Source organism: Elgaria multicarinata, chromosome 3, assembly GCF_023053635.1.
Source record: "Elgaria multicarinata webbii isolate HBS135686 ecotype San Diego chromosome 3, rElgMul1.1.pri, whole genome shotgun sequence".
Classification (NCBI taxonomy): domain Eukaryota; kingdom Metazoa; phylum Chordata; class Lepidosauria; order Squamata; family Anguidae; genus Elgaria; species Elgaria multicarinata.
Window position 1 is genome coordinate 164,070,429 of NC_086173.1, and position 13,519 is coordinate 164,083,947.

The 13,519-nt window shown below is 44.6% G+C and overlaps 1 protein-coding gene across 1 annotated transcript; it reads right to left on the reverse strand.

The window, feature by feature from the left end:
• Positions 1-6,255: 6,255 nt before the first annotated feature.
• Positions 6,256-13,149, reverse strand: LOC134396289 (zinc finger protein 585A-like). The gene is made up of 3 exons (XM_063122725.1): positions 13,097-13,149; positions 10,841-11,028; positions 6,256-9,905 (listed from the first exon to the last, which is right to left on the reverse strand). Exon 3 carries the CDS (start codon positions 9,897-9,899, stop codon positions 6,885-6,887), a length of 3,015 nt encoding a protein of 1,004 aa, XP_062978795.1. The 5' UTR covers positions 9,900-9,905; positions 10,841-11,028; positions 13,097-13,149; the 3' UTR covers positions 6,256-6,884.
• Between the last annotated feature and the right edge of the window lie 370 nt (positions 13,150-13,519).

Genomic DNA, 13,519 nt, shown 5'->3' on the forward strand with positions numbered 1-13,519 from the left:
CCCCCTAAAAAAAGCAAAGCACTGTTACCTCCCTCCACCCTGCAATGCAGCCCCCTCACCTCTTTGCCCGTCCCCAGAACGGCCTCCCACTCCTCACAGAGAAAATTTTGACCGGTCTGCATCCCCACCCGGAACACAATACCTGGCGCAACTCCGAGTGTTTCTCCTCCAATTGTGGCACTTCCTGCCTCTCTAGGAACCAGCGCTCGATTCAATTAACCCTTGGAGGACCGAGAGGCATAAGCATGGTCGCCTCCCTTCCAGCTGCCTCTCTCTATTCACCGAAGCTTTTACTGGCGCATTCCGAGCTGCGTCCAGAATTTCAAGTTTCTAGCTCATCTGGAAGTGGGTCAGAATTTCTGGATATACAAACACACGTAACGATGGTTGATCAACTTACCAAGTGAGATGTAAGAGAAAGAGCAGAGGCTGCCAGTAGGGTGGCCATATGAAAAGGAGGACAGGGCTCCTGTGTCTTTAACAGTTGCATAGAAAAGGGAATTTCAGCAGGTGTCATTTGTATATATGGAGAACCTGGTGAAAGTCCCTCTTCATCACAACAGTTAAAGCTGCAGGAGCCCTGCCCTCTTTTAAATCTGGTCACTGTAGTATAGCTCCTGCAGCTTTAACTGTTGTGATGAAGAGGGGATTTCACCAGGTTCTCCATATATACAAATGACACCTGCTGAAATTTCCTTTTCTATGCAACTGTTAAAGATACAGGAACCCTGTCCTCCTTTCCATAGGGTCACCCTAGCAGATCCTGCGAGATTTTTAGATACTCGTGTGTATTACTTCACTGAGTGATGTGGGAAGCCAGCCCCACTGTGCTTGGGGGTCTTCCTGCTCATTCTACTGGATGAGGTCCTGGACATCTGCCCCACACCCAGCCCCAAAGCCATCATTGGGTCCATTTGAGCTGGGTTTGTTGACTGTTCACTGGTAAGGATTGTCCAGGTTCCTTTCCCAGCCCTGGCTGGAGCAACTCCCCTCTGAGGAAAACTTTAAACATTTGGGGCGTTTTGAATTAGAAAAAAGTGACTAAGGGGAGACATGACAGAGGTATATAAAATTATGAAGGTGTTATATAAATAATAATGAAACTAAATCTAGTTATGACGTCGATACACTTAGGGGTGACCACATCACACCAGTCTTAAAATCTCTTCGCTGGCTGCCAATTAGTTTCCGGGCGAAGTATAAAGTGTTGGTTATCACCTTTAAAAGCCCTACATGGTTTGGGTCCAGGCTACCTGCGGGATCACCTTCTCCCGTACAATCTGCCCCGCACACTCAGGTCCTCTGGGAAGAATTTACTTCAGCTCACAAAAACAAGGCTGACAACTATTACCCAGAGGACCTTTTCTTCTGCTGCTGCCAGTTTGTGGAATGGCTTGCCGGGAGAGATTCGTCAACTTACCAGTATTCCAGAATTTAAGAAAGCCATAAAGACTGATCTCTTCTGGCAGGCCTACCCAGCTGAATTTTAAGATGCCTTTTTTAATGGTGTGCTGCTTTTAATGATGCACTGGTTTTAAATGTTTGAATTATGGTGTTTTTGTGTTGTACCCTGCCTTGATCCAGAGGGAGAGACGGGTAACAAATAAATGTATTATTATTATTATTATTATTATTATTATTATTATTATTATTACTCTTTTTTGCTAAGTGTAAGCCGCTCCGAGAGCCTTTTTTGGCTGAGGAGCGGGGTATAAGTATGATAAGTATGATAAATAAATAAATAAAATTATGTATGTTTGTACAACCCCCATATCTCTTTCCCTGACTCACTGTTAGACAGACTGGCAGAGTTCGGACGACACACTAATCAACTTACCCTCCCACCCATTCTGTTCCTATACTTTTAATGTTTACTATTTTTAAATGTTGTAAACCGCCCAGAGAGCTTCGGCTGTGGGGCGGTATATAAATGTAATTAAATAAATAAATAAATAAATAAACCCCCAGTTGATTAGTGTGTCGTCCAAACTCAGCCACTGTTTCATACCATCTTTATACTCTTATTCCCTTTCTCTCCTTCACACACACACCTTGGATCCATTTACACATAACACAGCCAGAAACCTGGGTTTTCACCAAAAGACGAACAGCTAACTTGGGTTTTCCACCCAGAGTCCTTGCATGTATAATCACATAACCTGGCTGAGCCTACCTGTATAACTCATGCAAACACAACGTAACATGTGAAAATGCTCTTTGATTCTCCGAGTTTATGCAAACCATGGTTCTATTTCTGTTTTGCCTTGCAAATTCATTTTGCATATGAATAAGAATTATTTAAGATTTTAACCATTTTCAGCGGCACCAGAGCTAGTCTCTCATTCGTTATCTGTTCAGTGGTGCTTCTTTTCCCTGTCAACTATACATCCCCCATTTTGTTCTGACTTTATACTGTTAGTTTTACCCTACCCAGTGCCTGTTTACCCTACCCTGTGCCTGTTTGCATTCTCTTCCCCTCCTTATTGTTTTATTATGATTTTATTAGAATGTAAGCCTATGCGGCAGGGTCTTGCTATTTACTGTTTTACTCTGTACAGCACCATGTACATTGATGGTGCTATATAAATAAATAAATAAATAAATAAATAAATAAATAAATAATAATAATAGAAGACACCTTAAACCATGGCTTTAACCATGGTGGTTAAGCCAGAAAGCCAGGCCACGTTCATAAGGCACCTTAAACCATGCCTTAGACCACGGTGAATAAAGCAAAACCCATTACTCACCGTGGTTAAAAGTGTCTTCTGAACACAGCCTGGATTTCTGGCTTAACCACCATGGTTAAAGCCATGGTTTAAGGTGTCTTCTTAACGGGGCCAATGCTTTAATTAGTTGTTTATAATCCTGCCTTAAACCTTTGCTAAGCCCATGGTACACTCTCCTAGCCTTACCCATGAGCAACAAATTTAGAAACTTTAACTTGATATCTTCATCCCATCCATTTACCATATTTCTTCAATTCTAAGACACACTTTTCCCCCATATAAACATCTCTAAAAACGGGGTGCGTCTTACAATCACGGGTGTGTCTTAGGTGTTTTTTTTTTTCTGTTGGTGGTACTGAAATTAGGGTGCATCTTACAATCGATGGCATCTTACAATTGAAGAAATATGGTAACTCAGATACTATTTCAAACTGCTCTAACCAATCATCCCATTCTTGATTTTCTCCACTGTATGGTGCAGGATTAAATATTGGCCTAGACAACCTAAGTGATGAACGCATCTCACTTCTGAAAGTGTTGCTCCTTCCTCATCACTCATTTTGCTTACTGTATATTACAATTAACAACAAATATGCTGCTGGAATGATTAATCTAATTACAAGCACCCAGGATTCCCCTGGATCCCACTGCTGACACCAAATTTCTAATAGACCTCAGGTTCCTAGACATGTAATTAGATCCAACAACAGGGTGAGATTAACACAAATTTATAAAACAAAAGAAAGGCAAGTACAGAATTCAAGTAATAAAGGAAGGGCAGTCAAAAACCCATAATACTGATGCTACAATAAACACTTCCAGCATTTAAGCAAATCATTTTGACAATGGTAACAGTAGCATAGTAAATCTGTTGCAGTCCTGTCCCCAATTTCCAGAGGTCCCTTAAGAAGACACGGTCAATCAAGTTTATTACAGCAAACAGCCAGCATGTCAGAACAAATGAACAATACAGTTAAAAACAAGAACAGTAAAATAGTCGAAATTGAGAGATTAAAAGTCAAAATATACAAGCACCAACAGGAGAAACAGGAGAAACCGATCTGTAGAGCATTTAACAATGTTAATTTCTCACCTCTCTACCACGGTTTATGGCTGCTGCACAAAATCTAGTCACTTTAGCTACTCTAGGTAGTATCTCATCCGGCCTACCTGGAATTTTTTGTATGAGTGGGATTATAAGAGAAGATCTAAGGTCTTGATAAAAGCTATAACGAAGTAGGACGTGACCCACTGACTCTACTTCTCCCATCTCACACAGGCAAATCCGCTTGCTATAAGGGATCTTTTTTCAATCCACCTTCCAACAGTGCGGACAGTAAAACATTAAATTTGGCTAGCATAAATGGCTTTCTAAGTTTGGGGATGGTCAGATTGATCAAATAGCAGGTGCAAATGACCCTCTATTATCCCTAAAAACAGGGTATAGAGCTGCTTGGCTTAAATGATTTTGGAATTCAATATCTCAAATTCGCTGGGAAATACCAATTTTTGCTTTGGCATAGCCTAGGGTTAGGATGGCAGTTGTAGAAAAACCTAAAGTTAATAATTTCAGATTCAGTAACTTTTTTTCACTTTGATTGAAAAAAGTCGGTTAACGTAAGTGGAGCCAGTCCATCAGAAGACACAAACCCCAAAGTCCTGTTTGCTTCTTCAGTCAGCTCTGACACAGCACAGGTCCTTCATTCCCTCAAGAACAAAGGCTTCTTTCTTTTTCTTGTTACTACTACTCTTGGCCTTCTGCTGCCTCCTGGGTTTATTCTCTGGGCATGTCTACACCAGTCCTATATCCTGGGATCATCCCGGGATCGTTCCTGTGCATCCAAATGCCATACAGGGGATCCCAGGATCAGGCAGGGATGATCCCTCCATTTTCCTGGGATAACCCTTAGGTGTAGAAAGGGCCTCTATTTCTTCATCTGTATTCTTTCGCTCATGAAGACTTTCTTTAATGTCTCTCTCAAGTCAGCCATGACCCCTTCTACTCTCCCCTCCTCCCTCACTCCCCCTCCCCTCACATCAACGGTCCATATTCTTTTCTATTTCTTGGCAACTTGATCCCTTCCCCCACCTGCACTGTATCTTATCTGATACTTTCAACTCATGCTACGGAAGGAAAACACTTCCCCCTCCCCCCCCCAGGCTTTAGTTTGTTGGCCCTCATCCAACCCATTGCTGAGTCTAGGCACTGATCCAGTTCTGGCACTGCCCTCACCATATTCAGGTGTTACAAGGAGATAGAGCTGTGTCTCATCAGAAGGGCCCAATGGAGCAAAACGTAACTGACGTGACATTATGGCCATAGCTAGACCTAAGGTTTATCCCAGTGATGGCCCCAGGGAGAGGTTTCATCTCTCTAATGAATGTAATGTGCCAAGGGTTAAAAGATGGCATCTCTGCCAAAGGGTGGCTACATGTGGCTATATGCCAGATTTGCATTCCTTAATGGTGGACATCAGGTCCTAGCAGACAAAGGGAAAAACTTTCGACCAATAGAGCATCCAATGTAACCTATGACTCGTTGAGATTGTGCACCTTAACTTGAAAATTGAATGTAACTTAACTTGCGAATCCAGAACTGACCAATAGAAGGGTTAGAAAGAGACTAACACCCTCTTGTAGTCAGGGCCTATATATACTGTGAGATTCCTTTGTTCTGGGCGCCTCCATCTTGTGGAACCGGAGAGCACCCCCATACTGCAGTATCGGAAGTAAATGGATTAAGTGTATTCTCCAGCCTCGTGTTTGATTGGCTATTAACGTGCCGGGGAAGCGAGCCTTTAAATCCCTGGTTAAGGGACAACACCAGGATCATCCCGGGTTCGTCCCTGCTGGATGCCCTGTGTGGCACTTAGATAAACAGGTTTGACCCCAGGACAATCCTGAGATAAACCTTAGGTCTAGCTACGGCCTATATGATCGACATCTCTAACAGCTACAACTGTGGGGGGAACCCTCTCCGTTTGTGCCAAGAACCTAACGCCTCCATTTAGAGAAAGGGTTCCGATTAAAGATTCCAAAACTGACGTAGCTGGAAAAGCAGACCGAAGTGGAAAATATCAAAATTTAGAACATGACAACAAATAGGCCTGATCATATGGGAGGCCAAACCCACTTTCGTAAATTGGATGTTACATCTTTAGCAGGGATGTTTGTGGCAGAGGGGGAACCCACAAACCTTTATAAAACACAGCACTGAGTGTAAGTGTTAAACTAAAATTCAACTGCCAGTTTGATCAAAATTTGTCCATGGGAAGGAAGAAAAGGTCTTGGGCTTGGCTAGTACCTCTTCCCCTACATCTCCATATTCTCCAGGTGTCCCTATTAGTACATTAGAGGATTCATAGAATCATATAATAGTAAAGTTGGAAGCGGCCTATAAGACCATAGAGTCCAATGCAGGAATCCACCCTAAAGCATACCTGACAGCTGCCTCTTGAATGCCTCTAGTGTGGGAGAGCCTACAACCTCCCTAGGTAACTCCCTAGATTCCGTAAGTGGAAAATGAAGAGCGGGAGGGGATAAGACACCCCCTTTGTTCTACTGCCCACAGTGCCACTCCCCACGCTGTGCTAGAGAATCATGCAACACCAGCATTTGGGGGCTACAGGGGGCTTACATTATACAACTTTCTGTCATAAGCCACAGTTGGGAGATCATGGGTTCGATCTGATTGGGGCCTTGCACACATGTTCAGCCCCACTGGCACCAGTCCACACGTGACTGCAATGCAGCACTTCTGGAGGGAAAACGCAAGTTTCTAGAATGGGCCGGTCATCCAAGGCCCCATTAAGATCCAAACCATTATATAATTTACACATTGGTTGACAAAACTATGTCCTTAAGAGGAAACAGTATATGGACACAGGGAATGATTAATGTAATCACCCATATGTATTTAAATCCTTTTTACTGTGAGGCTTCTTTGATGTAAAGTAAGACGTGCAGTCCGCCACAAGCTCCTTTTATACTCCAGACACTGAAATAAGTTTCTCCAGTCTTGAGTAAATAGAGACAAATAGCGCTACTGGAGCTCTTAACCAAGAAAAAGTCTGGGAGCATTTATTCTGGCTGTCTTTGATTCTGCAGGTGCATTGGAGCCTGCTAATAAGCAGAGGTGTGTTCCTGAGCAGGCCCTTACTCAAGTGCATTTCCTGGGAGAAAGGGTACTCTGGGAGTCAGGTAGTCCCTCCCACCATGGCTCTGAGTATCCCACTGGATGCATTGCAAACTGTGCTCCGTTGAGCCGAGGGTGGTGGGAAGAGAATCTGGAATCACGGCTGGACTTGTGACAGGGTTGAATGGTTTGCTGGGAACCTCAGACGAGGTGCCGCTGTCACAGGACCCCTCATCTTGTCCCAGGATTACAGTAACAGAGGACTGATCAGGAGTATCAGACTCTTCCTCCTTCAAAGAAGTCTCACTGGGAGCACTCTGATTGTATTGTAGAGGATCCCCCCGTTGGAATCCCTTTGCAAGTCCCAAGCAATTAAAAGGGATCTCCCCTTTACAAGTTGTCTGATGATTTCTAAGGTATCGCCCCTCACTAAATCTCTTTCCACACCGCAAACATTGAAAAGGTTTCTCTCCTGTGTGAATTCTTCGATGTCTACCAAGTCGTTCCTTATCGCTAAAACTCTTTTCGCACTCCAGGCATTTAAATGGTTTTTCCCCTGTGTGAGTTCTTTGATGACGTTGAAGGCCACCTGTCTGGCAGAATCTTTTTCCACACTCCAAGCATTCAAATGGTTTCTCCCCTGAGTGTGTTCTCTGATGGGCAGTAAGTGCCCTCTTCTGATTAAATGCTTTCCCACATTCCAGACAGATAAATGGTTTCTCTCCTGTATGAATTCTTCTATGTCTAGCGAGGTCATGCTTATCCCTGAAACTCTTTCCGCACTCCAGACACTTAAATGGGTTGTCTTCTCTGTGAATTAACTGATGACGGGTAAGACTGTGTCTGGAAAAAAATCTCTTTCCACACTGTAAACATTTCAAGGGTTTCTCTCCTGTGTTTGTGTGAATTCGCTGATGTGTTGCAAGGTTCATTTTCCACCTGAACCTCTTTTTACACTGTGAACATTCAAATGGTTTTTCTCCTGTGTCTGTGTGAGTTTGCTGATGTATTGTAAGGCTTTTCTTCCACTTGAAGCTTTTTCCACACTGCAAACATTCAAATGGTTTCTCCCCTGAGTGAATTCTTTGATGTATGCTAAGACCGTTCTTCCATCTGAACCTCTTTCCACACTCTTGGCATTTATGTGTCTTCTCCCCAGTGTGCCTCCTTTGATGGTCTTGAAGGACACTTCGGCAGTGGAATCCCTTTCCACACTCAAGGCATTTAAATGGCTTCTTGCCTGAGTGTGCTCTTTGATGGACAGTAAGGGCTCCCTTCTGACTGAATGCTTTTCCACATTCCAGACAGATAAATGGTTTCTCCCCTGTGTGAATTCTTTGATGAGCAGCAAGGCAATGCTTATCACTAAAACTCTTTCCACACTCCAGGCATTTAAATGGTTTGCCCCCTGAGTGAGTTCTCTGATGAGCTTGAAGGGCAGCCTTCCGGCAGAATCTCTTTCCACACGCCAAGCATTCAAATGGTTTCTCCCCAGAGTGCATTCTTTGATGGACAGTAAGTGCCCCCTTCTGACTAAATGCTTTTCCACACTCCAGACAGATAAATGGCTTCTCTCCAGTGTGAATTCGTTGATGCTGAGCAAGGTCATGGTTATCGCTGAAACTCCTTCCACACTCCAGACATTTAAATGGGTTGTCCTCTCTGTGAATAAGCTGATGACGTGTAAGGCTCTGCCTAGAAAAGAATCTCTTTTTACACTGCAAACATTCAAATGGTTTCTCTATTTTGCCTGTGTGAATTCGCTGATGTATTGCGAGGGTCACCGTCCACCTGAAGCTCATTCCACACTGCAAGCATTTACATGGTTTTTCCCCTGAGTGGATCCTTTGATGGAAAGTAAGTGCTGTCTTCCAACGAAATGCTTTTCCACATTCCAAACAGACAAATGGTTTTTCTCCGGTGTGAATTCTTTGATGCCTAGAAAGGTAATGCTTATCGCTGAATCTCTTTCCACACTCCAGACATTGAAATGCCTTGTGTTCTCTGTGAATTAACTGATGACGTTTAAGGCTGCGCTTGGAAAAGAATCTCTTTCCACACTGTGAACATTCAAATGGTTTCTCATCTGTGTGAATTCGCTGATGTATTTCAAGGGTCCCCTTCCATCTGAAGGTCTTTCCACACTGCGGACATTCAAATGGTTTCTCCCCTGTGTGTAGTCTTTGATGTAAAGTAAGGCCGTTCTTCGAGCTGAAGTTCTTTCCGCACTCTTGGCATTTATATGGCGACTCCTCAATATGCCGTCTTTGATGTTCTTGAAGGACACTACGGCCGTTGAATCCCTTTCCACACTCCAGACATTTAAATGGCTTCTCCCCGGTGTGTGTTCTTTGATGGACAGAAAGTGTTCCCTTCTCCCTAAATGCTTTCCCACATGTCAGACAGATGAACGGTTTCTCTCCTGTGTGAATTTTTCGATGTCTAGCAAGGTCATGCTTATCCCTGAAGCTCTTTCCACACTCCAAGCATTTAAACGGCTCCTCACCGGTGTGTGTTCTTTCATGCACTTGAAGGGCAACCTTCTGGCGGAATTTCTTTCCACACTTGACGCATTCAAATGGTTTCTCTCCAGAGTGTATTCTTTGATGCATAGTAAGTGCCCCCTTCTGACTAAATGATTTCCCACACTCCAGACAATTAAATGGCTTCTCCCCTGTGTGCGTTCTTTGATGGGCAAGAAGGTTAGCATTGTCCTTGAATCTCTTTCCACACTCAAGGCATTTATATCGTTTCTTTGCTGCATGAGTTGTACAATGATCACTCAGACTTGTTTCAGGAGAGATGATTTTTCCAGACACAGGGGATTTCTTCTCTCTCACTTCTTTTGCTGTTTTCTGTTGTACCATCATTGCATGGGGGTCAGAATCCGGACATATATTACTCTCTTTATTTCTTGGCTTTCCCTCCAGCATGTCTATCCCATCTCGATTCTCAATATTATCTTTCACGTCAGGCAAATTATCACTTTCGCTGGACACTTGATGTGCTCCTTCATTTGTTTTTTCCCCATGCATCTCCAGCTGAAAGAAATAGAGAAAGATAATGTGTGTGCAAAAGGAGGGGTTCCCACCACTTAGAAGGGAATAATTCAGTTGCCCGGAGAAAGGAAAGGAACCTCTCGTGCAAGCACTGAGTCATTACTGACCCTTGGAGGGACACCAGCTTTTGCTGATGTTTTCTTGGCAGGCCTTATAGCGGGGTGGTTTGCCGTTGCCTTCCCCGGCCGTTATTATCTTTCCCCCAGCTAACTGGGTACTCATTTTACCGACCTCGGGAGGATGGAAGGCTGAGTCGACCCAAGCCGGCTGCCTGAAACCAGCTTCCGCTGGGATCGAACTCAGGCCGTGGGGAGAGTTTTAGCTGCAGAAACTGCTGCTTTACCACTCTAAATCAAATTTTACTTCTGAAAGCATATCAGGAGCAAGGACTCCAAAGAGAATTTAAGGGAAAGTGGAAAGGCTCATACCCCAGTGCGTTGGCCTCCCCTATTGCGGAATTCTCTGATGGATAGTAAGTGCCCCTTTCAAACTAAATGGTTTCCCACATTCCAGACAGATAAATGGTTTCTCTCCTGTGTGAATTCTTCCATGTTTAGCAAAGCCATGCTTTTCACACAAGAAATAAAAACATTCAAGGGAACATTCAAAACAAGAGGCATGTAGTAGCTGCAGAAAAAAACAACCCAACGTGTTAATAACCCATTAAAACACAATAGTCTTCACTATCAACCTAAGAACTGGAAGGGAAAGACGAGGCAGCCTTCCCAGGTTCGGGAGTAGCACAGGGCCACAGATAAGAAGGCCCTGTCTCTTCTACCCATCTGCCCATCCTAGCCTCAGATGGTGGTGGGATGAGGAGCAGAATGTTTCCTAACAATATCAACAGGTGCCCAGAACTATGTGAGAAAAGGGAGCCCGGTCCTAAACAGCTCAGGGCTTTAAAAGTGATAACTGACATTTCAATTTGAGCTTGGGTGGTTTTCATGAAACAAGTGCCGGGTTCAATTCCTGATATTTCCAGCTAGTCGTATCTTGGAGATCTGCTGCCAAGGACGTTTGACAATACTGGGTTAGATGGACCAATGGACTGACTCGAGGATTTTTCAGCTGTTTCCTGTGCTCGTTTCCACCTCCTCAAAGGACACTGGGAGTTGAAAGGGGAAAAAGAAGGAAAAATAATGAAATTTTCATCACACAAACATTCAGATACTTATGTCATTTTACTTACTCATTTCATAGATTCAGTGGGCTAGAAAACCAGCTTCCAGAAATGATAAAAGCAGAATATCTAATACTCCAAACATGGTAAATTAGTGCAAGATTATTTCTTCATTTGATATTTTACTAAATATGTGTAAGATTGGGGTTGTATGTTGGCATAGCATAGAGAAAGAAGTTTTGGGGGGCATAGACTGGGTTTGAATGGGTGTACAAGTGATAGGGTAATGTTTTAATATTATGGTTACAAGTGGGCATACACACATAGGACACTGTATCAGGGTTAGATGATTTAGTTTGGATAAGGCCTGATAGAAAATGATTTGGAAATATTTGATATTGCTCAAAAGACATTAGTCATAAGAACTTGTGACATGTACTAACTGTAACTAGGTGAAGGATCCAGGGTTAAGGACAGGTGAAGTTGTGGTTAGAAAGATCCTCGTGTCCATAAGAGCGACAACCACAAGAACAGGAAACTTGACCTTTCATTGTCATAAACAACTAATTGAGAAAGGAGAGGAGGTTTTCAGGAAAGGTTGGCCTCAGATATGTAGACCAATAGGTTTAGCCATTTCAGAATAAATTAATATTTCTTAGGAGGGAGGCCTTTGTCTTTGAAAAGAATATTTAAGTTTGGATACACAAGATAAAGAGGTCTTCCCTTTTCCTCAGGCATGGTTTGGTCTTACCTGGGAGAGATGGGAGTCCCTCTGGGGAGAAGAGCTCCAGCACACAGTCTATGTTTGTCTGTCTTTGTGTTTGCCTATGTTTGCCTTGTTCTCCAAATCTGCCAGACTTGTGAGTATGGTATGTTTTTTTAATTTGCTTTGCGGAATGGAGGTTTGTGTGTCTGGCTTTAACTTTCTTAAATTGTTTTAATACATGTTTTAAAGTTATAACAGTTTCATGGCGCTTGTGAGTCTGAGTGAAGTCAATCATTCTGGGTGTCTGTCTCCGGATCTTCTTTACACCTACTGTGGTGGGGAATTTAGGGAGTACTGTTACAAGGTACTGCAAGAACCTGTGCCTATGTTGCACCATGTCCTGCTTGTTCATCCCTGGCCGATGGCTGGTTGGCCACTGTGTGAACAGACTGCTGGACTAGATGGACCTTTGGCCTGATCCAGCATGGCGCTTCTGATGTTCTTATGTTCAGTACCTCTTACAAAGATCATCAGAAAATTCCTCCTACATTAGTCACTGGTCAGCCAGCACCATGCTGGCTGGGTCACCCTTCACTGAAAGCCTGTGGACGTCTCGAGGTCCAAGCTGACGATTGGGTCCATGGGGAGCTGTCCAGAGGGCAGGTGCTGCAACCCTAAGTGCTCTCTTACCTCTGGAGCAACCTTCCTCAACCTGGGGTGCTCCAGATGTGTTGGACTGCATCTCCCAGAATGCCCCAGCCAGCTGAGGAAGGTTGCTCCAGCTGGCTGGGGCATTCTGGGAGATGCAGTCCAACACATCTGGAGCGCCCCAGGTTGAGGAAGGCTGCGTCTGGAGGATCAGGCACTACCAGAAGTTCTCCACCTCAGGGCCCCAAGATCCATCAGTCGGAAAAATCAAACCACAATAACAATATCTGTCAAATATGATCTCCATTAGCCCTCAGAAAAGAAAAATCCGGACTTCCTCTTTCAAGGGTGTCCCCATCCCTCCCTCCCTCTCTTCTCTGCCATTGCTCTTTCTTTGCACTTCTTCAATCCTCCGACCTGGGACAGGGTGGATCTCTGAGTGGATCCTGCAACCCTGTGAATCTTTGGGCCCCACTTGGCGATTGGGCTGCATGGACCAACCCCAACCCCATGATTCCCTCCTTCCCTTTTCTGAAAGGGGGCTTTTCTCTTCCTCCCCGCAAAAGCAAAGCATGGGCGCCTCCGACCTCCTCCTCCCCTTCCACCCCGCAATGCAGCCCCCTTACCTCTGTGCCCGACCCCCCCTCCTCCCCCCCCCGGACCAGCCTCCTCCTCCTTTTCCTCACGGGGGAATCTCACCGGGCTGATTTCCCTTGCGGGAACACAACACCTGATGCTGTGTCGAGTGTTTCTCCCCCAAATGTGAGACTTCCTGCCTCTCTAGGAACCAGGTTGGAGGACTGAGAGGCGGGAAATTGGTATCCCCCCTTCCTGCTGCCTCCGTTCACCGGAGCTTTTAGGCGGCTTCTCTTGGCTCCTTCCGAGCTGCTGCTTTTCCCTCCCCCGAAGACCCCGGGAGGGAGTCCGGGCTCCGGCTGCAGCAGGGGAGGTGGGCAAGGCCGGCGGTGCCTCTTCTCCTCCTGGACAGAAGCCACGAAGGGAAAAGATTCTCAGTTTGCCAGAAAACCCTTCGGTCGCTTTAGCCTTCCCCGACCTGGTGCCCTTCAGAGGAGTTCAATTGCAACTCCCATCATCCCCAGTCAGCACGGCCACCAGCCATGT